The 9232-nt window shown below is 41.6% G+C and overlaps 1 protein-coding gene across 1 annotated transcript in view; it reads left to right on the forward strand.

The window, feature by feature from the left end:
* The window catches only part of itgbl1 (integrin, beta-like 1), a gene marked incomplete in the record, with an annotated part of 79402 nt that overhangs the window by 61688 nt on the left and 8482 nt on the right, over positions 1-9232 (forward strand). Inside the window, 2 exon segments of the mRNA XM_014018802.1 lie at positions 3094-3240; positions 6841-6954. Coding sequence (XP_013874256.1) covers positions 3094-3240; positions 6841-6954 — 261 coding nt within the window.

Here is a 9232-nt window from a genome sequence, read left to right on the forward strand (position 1 = left end):
GCCTCCTCCCTGGGCTCCACGTCTGCTCCCGCCTCCTCCTGTGGCTCTGCATCTGCCTCCACCTCCTCCTGTGGCTCTGCATCTGCCTCCACCTCCTCCTGGGCCTCGGCATCTGCTCCTATGAGGTTTTGCCATGGGTGGTTCCCTGGTCGTCCCCCTGGACTATTGCCCGGTGTGGGATGATTTTTTTGTCTGTTTCCCAGAGACTTCCGTGTTTTTGTCCTTGAGTTTGTTTTGTCCTGACACCCCTTGTTCCATGCTCTCTCCTTGTTGATCGTCGGGAGATGATCGTTAAGGCGGGGGTACTGTCATGGTTTGTCTGTTTTCACCTTAGTTTCCCTAGTGTTTTTCTATGTTCCCCAGTGTGTCTCTGTCCAGCTGCTCCCCAGGAGTCTGATTGTCACCCTCGTGTTTCTCTTCATCAATTAGTTGTCAGTGTATTTAAGTCTCGTCTCAGTCTTTTGTCAGTTCATTGTGTTCTGTTCCCCCTGCCTGTGTGAACCTCGTGCATCCTGTAAGTTTGAGCTGTTTCTACAGCAGTTTTTTTGTTACTTTAATGAACCTTTTTTGTTCTACTTTTGGAGCCTGCACCCTGGGTCTGTTCCTGCCTGATTCTGACAATAATCAACGAGAGTGTTTACACTGGCTGCGCAGGGCGGCGGTGAGCGGACGGCGATCCATCAAAATTAGAACAGATCCTATTTTTGCCGGACGACGGAGCAGCGCCGGAGTCAATTTTTAAAGTTTACGTCGCACCAACTGGAAAAGAAATGAGCACTACATCCGTATTTTCAAAATAAGACACTATTCGGTGGAATAATTTGTTGGAATAATGTCGAAATTGCGGCTATATTAATAAATATAGGGATATATTTCTACACAAATGTTTTCAGAATGTATCGTTCTGTTTGGGAAGCAGATGGAAACATGTAGCATGAAGCATATGTGTACACACACGAAACACATGGATTTTATTTTTAAATCAGACGTTTCCGAAAGCCGACAGCGAGACAGTTTCAACATAGATACCAAAAGCCTTTATATTGTTGTTTTCAGCTGTTTGGAGTTCATCTTTCACAGAATTAATATTTTTTTGCTGTGACTTCCACACTTATCACAGAATTTATTGCGCGATCTGCTTCCTGCATGTCTGTCGGACCGGAGCGGAATGGAGCAGAGCGGAGATAATGTAAACTGGACTTGAAACGCACAGCTGTGACCTGCACAGCGGAGCAGAGATGGAACACAAGTAATGTAAATCCGGGGTAATGAAGATAGGCCAGTGGTATTTTCTGCTAAACAAAGATTATCATAAACGCTATAGGTACCGACTGACAGCCAGTTGAGTTTCGGGGTGGTTTTTTTTCTTCTTTTTTTCCCTCATCTAACCGGATCGCAGCTAGTGGTTTGTGCACCACCAGTTCTCTGCACAGACAGAAGGGGCAGACCCGGTGTTCCGACAGAATAGCATACCCATCAGAAAAGCATAAAAGAACTGGCTGTCAGTCGGTACCTATAGCGTTTATGATAATCTTTGTTTAGCAGAAAATACAACTCGCTTATCTTCATTAAGCCACTGACCAGCTAACTGTTAAAGCTAAATAAAAAAAGTCACCTCTGACCTCGAGCTGGTGTGTCACGTGATCAAATCAGCGTAACTTGATTGGCTAAAAGCTGCTCGACTTGATCTAGTATTGATTGCTTTGGCTTGGGTCACCAGGAGGTCAACATACGTATTTTTACAGAAAATTTTTGCAGCTGAATTTTTGCAGCTGAATTTCAGCAGTTGAATAATTTCAGGTGAATTTTTAAATGTGAATTTCTGTAGTTGATTTTTTTTCTGGCAAATTTCTTCAGTTGAAATGTTGCATGTGAAATTTTGCCAGCAAAGTTGAAGTAACAAAATTCACATAATTTCAGAGGATAAAAACTCATTGTCATAAATTCAGTGTCTAAAAATATTCAGATTCCAATGAGACTATTTTTCTCCCATGAGGAAGCATGTCCTCACTCATTGATTAAATTAAAATATAAATATTTTAGTGTAACAACTCAAGACATACTTGGAACAGGATAAGTTCTTAGGAGCATTTGATAAAATAACACAATGATACATGAACAGAAAACTTAAATATCTATTGTGATTGTGTGACAAGACAAAATTTCTAATGTTACTGAGAACTGTAGCCTGATGTTTCATTAGTAGACAGTTCCTAACCATTTGTTTCACTTCTAGTGTTGAATTAACTTGTTTCTCCACGTACTTTCTGAGAGTCTCATTTAAATCCTTCCAGTGTTTTGACATATTTTGCTGACAGCCTAGCGGGTTGACTTCAACGTTTAATGTCAATTTTTAAGTGAAGATATGTGTAGCACTCATAGTAAACACTGGGGATGATGCTCAACTACAATCACATCAAATTTTAGCTGAATTTCTGCAAAACTAGCTGAGGTATAGCCATTGTTGTATTACATGTGTTATTTTGCTAATATAATAAGATAGACAGCAAGCAATGCAAGTCTCTCTTTACAAAATAATTTAGAGTGAACAATCCAAGAGTCCACTTTGACACTAAAGAGGGTGTGAGTTCTAAAGGTGCTTGTTAGATCTACAGTAATGAAATCTAAGACACTGGAACACCCACCTGTTTTTTTTTCAACCTTTTATACACCCCATTTTTTTAAGTGGAGTTCCTGTGTGTTTGTGTTTTCGCCTTCATTTTCCAATCTTATTCTTTTTTATCTCTGTCTGAAGCTCTGGAGATTTATTAACGACAGGACAAGACCAGTGATGACAGTTCCTTTCACGTCCCCTGGGGGAAATACAATAAGCTTGCAGCATCTCTCTCATCTCCCCACAGTTCTTCCTCCCTATACTGCCTATTAGTGTCAAGGTTCGATGTCTGTGCCGTCAACTTTTTGTATTTATGTGCTTTAAAGCTATCTTTTTTTCCCTCTCCTGTGGTGTTTTACTTGACTTCAGCTATCTACACACACTACGCTTTTCCCCCCTCCAGTTTGTTCTGTTTTCTCATAGCTTTGCACCATATTTTGTCTCTTTTTAAATAAAGGCCTTCTGCCCTCCACTGCCAGGTCACGGCTACTGTTCATGTGGACGTTGCATCTGTGAAGAGGGCTGGTTTGGGAAGCTATGCCAGTTCCCTAGGTTCTGTGACATGAGTGACGCCCAGAGCAAGGAGGTTTGCGAGACAGCAGATGGAGTCCTTTGCAGTGGAAAAGGTAAACAGTTTATGTACTGTGTACATTTTCCCCTTTCAGTGCTGCTGCAGAAGGGCTTTCTATTCATCTTCCGTTACACTGCTTTTCTTAGCTTTGTAAGGTTTTATAATTAAAGAGAGACAGGCAAACAGACAGAGACAGACAGACAGACAGACAGATAGATAAAATTACTTGAAGGAATTTAGTCCACAGCTTTTCAAGGCCACGTAGAAGAGCCAAATCTGTAATCAGTTGTTTTGGGAACAGAAGAATCAGGCAGACGATAACAATTTTCCATCTGCTTCAATGTCTGCTGGCACATCTCAAAGTGGTGACTCCTATCAGACAAATAGTGTGTCATAATCCCACTGAGTTGTGCTATCAGCTTCTCCAAGATCAATTTAAACTGGCCTGCAAAGTCCAGGGACCACAGCCGGCCCGCAACCCTCAACAGAACCGCTTGCAGACCGAGTCCAGCTCGCTCAAGGCAAAAGTCTGAGTGCTGATAGAACGGCAATCCTTCATATTGGTCAGGCAGCCAGGAAATGAAAAGCCACTGACGCTGTTTTGTGTAACGCCAGGAGACCACCAAGCCAATTTGTAGAATCCAGTGATCCGAATCCAAATATATGTCCAGAACAGAGAAGAGCAGAGGCCCCACCTTTGATATGTCCTCCCATAGAAGAAAAACTTTGTTCCACAAAATTTATTAAGAGACCAGCTAACCAAGTCCATAAAAATAAAAATGTCCATAATTTCTGGTTTCGGATGAAAACGTGGAGAAAGCTCCAAGCAACACAGCAGGGAAGATAAGGAAGGGCAGGAGAGAAGGGAAAAGTGTCTTACTACTCCGAGAGCGGAACTAACTAAATAAATAAATAAATAAATAAATAAATAAATAAATAAATAAAGTCCAGAAAAAGAAATCATAAAAATTATATAAAAATAAACAAAGTTACTTTACCATTGTAATGGAAAAATAACTCTTCCATGCCTTTTAAACAAAATGCAGAAATAAGTGATCAACAGCGTTTTTCACTACAATGGTATCTGAGGAATTTTATTTCAATAAAATGAATGTCAACATGCAGACATACAAGTTGAGTCTGAGGACACAGCCTTGTAAAGCATCTTTTATACTCTTCCTGTAGAAACCAGTCCAAAACCAGTTTCTATTTGACAAGCAAAGAATGGTTCTTAGCAAATATTCTTAGTTTCAGTTAAAATCCGGTTCTGTGGTCCTTCAGCAGGGAAGAACACCTTTAAAATGTGGTTATACTTTCTATTTCATCATCACTTACATGTTCACATTCCAATAACAACAAAACAAATAGTTCCGCCATCCAGTTGAGCAGACACAATAGGATGTAGAGTTAAGGCTTGAAGAACAAGAAAAGACACATTAAAGGTGTCCTGCTGGAAACTTACTGTATGAGTTGAAACAATTCAGAATAACATGACAATACATATGCTGTGTATTTATAACAAAAACATAGCTGAAACACCTTCAAAATATAAATACATTGGCAACAATTTCATTTTCCTTCACAATTCTTCCTGTTGTTTGTAAAATGAAAAAATAAATAAATAAAAATAAAGAAACAATAGAAATGCTGCCATCCATAAGGTGACCATATGTTCTGGAAAAACCTCAATCTGCAGGGAAGATGTTAAAATTTGAGATGGAGGAAAACAGACAAATCGTGAAAGGCATAAAAGAGCCTATGTTTTTCAGTTGCTCCCTTGTAGGATGAATCTGTGCCTCACGTTACTGAGACAGGTGGGTGTTACATTTGGAAACTCCCTTTGGAGAAGGTTGTGGTTACCTGACTATCTACACCAGGGTGTATGTCTTTTGAAGGAGGTCTCTCCATGTGGTATAGTTGTGACCTATTATGAGGGGGATGTCACCCACCCACCCACCTACCCCCAGGTTATCAGTTCATTAATTGCACGTTATTAGTGGTTATCAGTCCTTTAGAATGGCTTCAGACTGTCCCAACTGTGCCGCCTAGCGGGTTATCAATCCCATGGCTTCAGACTCTCAGCTGGTTAATGTGAGGCATAAAGCCACTAAGGTTAAGTTTAGAGAAAATTCCCTGGGCTCTGTTAAAGTAGACCAGCAGATTGTTGCCTTCCAATGTATTAGTAGGTACACAGTCTGAAGCCGTTCTATGAATAACCCGCTAGGGGGCACAGTCGGGGCAGTCTGAATTATTAAGCCATTATTTTGCACAAAATTTAACTGACTCAAATATGTTTAGGGCATTTTAGGCACTGTTTTAAATAAAAAAGGGGCAACGCATTTTCAAAAACTTTAAACAAATAAGGCAAAGCAAGCCAGTCATATTTTTCTCCCACACTCTGGTCAGCAGAATCTCCCTCTGTTTGTTTACCCTGGTTTTAAACTGAAGTGATTTTTCGTGTTTGAACTGTTACCGGTGGTGAGACATTTTAGCGTTACAGCGCTAACAGATAACTTTACTTCCTCCCAGCCCACYGTTGGGAAAAGTTTTGAAATAAAAAAATGCCCTGAAGAATCTCGCAGCTTCAGACATGTTTCCTCCCGGCTGCAGCTTGGGTTCATGTGAGCGACTGCCACGCTCAACAACAAAGGCTTTCATTGGATGAGACGCACTATGAAGGCTATMTAAAGCCAATAGTGATCAAGGCTCTGCCTCCCTGTGGGGACTAGTGAGTTTGTGTGCATCTTCACAGGTAGCCCAGAGATCAGACGGAGAAATAATAACGTGTTAACGTGCCCAGCATTAATATTTATATGTTGCATATTACAAAATATGAAGAGTTTTGTCATTTGTTTTGGGTTTGACAACAACATTTTTCCAGTCAACATTGACTCAGAATTTATTAAAAATTGCACAGTTGTTTTTTTTCTTTAGAACTATATTTTTTCATTCAGTTTTTTGTTACTTCTTTGGCTTATATACCAAATAACTGTTAGACTACAGAAAGCCCAGTTCTTAAACCCAAGCATAAAAAATGAAGATGAGTTTGTTCATATTTAATCCAAACGAAAAAACTATTTTCTGTTCTACCTTGTCTTTCATCCCTGTCTTTTCTGCCTTACCTGTTTCACTTTATCTTTAACTCCTTTTCCATCTGACTTCACTTGTTGTTCTCGCTCCCTGCTGCCAAATGCATGCAAGTAAAAACCAGGATGATTGAAAACACAGCTGCCGGACCTCAGGGTCTTATTTTTTGAGGAGATTAAGCTTACAGCAGGTTACATTTCTTTGTACCACTTCCTAATAAATGCTATTATCCTGCTGCTACCATGAAAAAAAAAAAGAAATCTACACTGATGGTGAATAAAGGATGTTGAAACTGTGGGTGGGTTGGTATCCTGGTGGTAAAAGAGCATTAGACACTCTATCCCCAGGGAATATTTCTGTCCACTCTGATACAAATGATCTTTCTTTGATAGAAAAACAGAAAATAATAAAATATCATACCAACAACATTTATTGGAAAAGAAAAGATACAAATATGCCAAGTGGTATCAATAACATTGAGCAAAACCATTCACAGTTAAAAAATACAAAAAAGTAATATGTGATATTAATGATGGTGCTTATTTGTGTGTGTTTGTGTTTAATACAGGTTCCTGTCACTGTGGGCAGTGCATCTGCTCTCCACAAGAGTGGTGGATATCAGGAGATTACTGTGAGTGTGACGACCGAGAGTGTGACAAACATGATGGCCTCATCTGCACAGGTAATAAAACACAGTAAACTAAATGTTAAACAAAAGTCCTTGAGAACAGGATGTACTTTATTTATCAGCAGGTTGCATAAATAAAACAATCTAATGGTTCTGACAGAAAGACTAATGAACAATGTATTTCATATACTTTTAGACAATAGGGGAAAAACATAACTAAAAAACAGTTTTGTCTTTGAAACTGAATCTCAACATGGGCAAACCTATGATACTGTATGTTCCCACTTAGTCCACGTCCCTTGCTTGGACAAGCCTACCATTCTACTAATGCATTCTACTAATCCTGAACACATTTGTCTTCCTGGATGAGCTTCCTCTTCAGTTCTCTTGCTTTAGATTGCAGATCAGTTTTGGATTACTGCCCAGCATTGCCTAACCAAATTCTACCATGCCAAACAAGGTACTGTGTCGCAACCTTGCCTCTGCCCTATCCACTGCATCCTGGGCATGCCAGTTCCATCCTGCCCTTATCTCGACACCTGCTGAAGAAACCTTAGTGTCAGCAGAATTTTTATAGAGCAGGATTTCTCTGACTTTGAACACCTTTACCATGCTACTGAATGGCAGCCACAGCTTGGTGTTCTGCCYAAAGAGTAAAGGTGCTTAGGCTTCGTAGTATATCCAACTATCCACATAAAAACTGGCTAACCTTCCTCTCAAGGCCCACTACAGTGGTAATCAGGACCTCATAGACAGGCAACTGCCAGAGGAGACGAGACAGGATGTCATGTTGTTAGATGCAGGCCTTAAACATTCTGTGAAACTCATATTAGTCCACAGCTGAGAGCCACATTTTGAGGTCTTGATAATAATGCCTTGGCATGTAGTGGTGTCCTTCAAGTTGCCAGGGAATAGTTTTATTTCCAGGCTTCTCACTGGCTTTTCTAACACTAATGCAATCTGAGTCCTTCCCAAGGCAAAACAGAACTTGTTAATCACTTTTTCTTTTTCTCAAGGCTAGGGATCTGGACTTTGTGGGCTTAAAGCTCATCCTTGCCCATGCCTTGAGTCCTTTGAGCCCTTGAAAAAGCCATCTGCATCCAGGCACATCATCCATAAAAGCTCTAATTGGAGTTTGCTAGGTGCCCAATCTAGTCAAAGGACCACAGCATTCCACTTTCCCCGATTTCACAAGCAAGTTCATTGCCAATGCACAGGGATACCGAGATTGTGCAACCAGTAATGATACCCTTCTCTAGACAATGCCATTCTGATGTAAAGGTCCCAGAGCACACCTTCAAACCAAAATTTCTATAATAATCAAGAATGAGGTTCCATAACTAATCTGGGACTGTTACGATTTGCTTGGTTGATTTGAACCCCAAGATGCAGGACTGAGTGAGGGTGGCAAAAAAGGTTTATTAAAACAAAACAAAAGGTGCTGACGTGGCAGCAAACAAGAATTAGGGATTTGGGCAGCATCACGTACATGAACATCAACATCAAATAGAGAGCAAGAGAACAAGGAACAAGAGCAAGAGAACAAAGAACAAGAAACAGCAAACAAGGATCTGACACCAGACTGAGACAAGATAGGACTTAAATACACTGACAACTAATGGATGAACTGAAAACACCTGGTGAGAAACACGAGGGTGACAAATCAGACTAGTAAGGGGCAGTTGGGCTGAGACACACTGGGGAACATAGAAACACTAGGAAAGCCAAGGTGAAAACTGACAAATCATGACAGAACCCCCCACCCCCTTTAACGATCATCTCCCGACGATCAACAAGGAGAGGCACGGAACAAGGGAAGACAGGACAAAACAAACTCAAGGACAAAACACGGAAGTCCATTTGGAAACAACAATCATCCCACACAGGCCAAAAGTCCAGGGGGACGACCAGGAAAACACCCATGGCGAGACCTGGCAGGAGCAGACGCAGAGCCGCAAGAGGAGGCGGAGGCAGATGCAGAGCCAAGGGAGGAGGCGGAGGCAGATGCAGAGCCAAGGGAGGAGGCGGAGGCAGACGTGGAACCAAGGGAGGAGGCGGAGGCAGATGCAGAGCCAAGGGAGGAGGCGGAGGCAGACGTGGAACCAAGGGAGGAAGCGGGAGCAGATGAGGAGCCAGACCCGGAGGAACCAGAGCGTCCACAGGAACCAGAGCCGGAGCAGGAGAACCCACAGGAACCAGAGCCGGAGCTGGAGGACCCACAGGAACCAGAACTGGAGGACCTGGAGGAACCAGAGCATCCACAGGAACCAGAGCCAGAGCAGGAGAACCCACAGGAACCAGAGCAGGAGCTGGAGGGCCCACAGGAACCAGA

Source organism: Austrofundulus limnaeus, unplaced genomic scaffold (assembly GCF_001266775.1).
Source record: "Austrofundulus limnaeus strain Quisiro unplaced genomic scaffold, Austrofundulus_limnaeus-1.0 Scaffold202, whole genome shotgun sequence".
Lineage (NCBI taxonomy): Eukaryota > Metazoa > Chordata > Actinopteri > Cyprinodontiformes > Rivulidae > Austrofundulus > Austrofundulus limnaeus.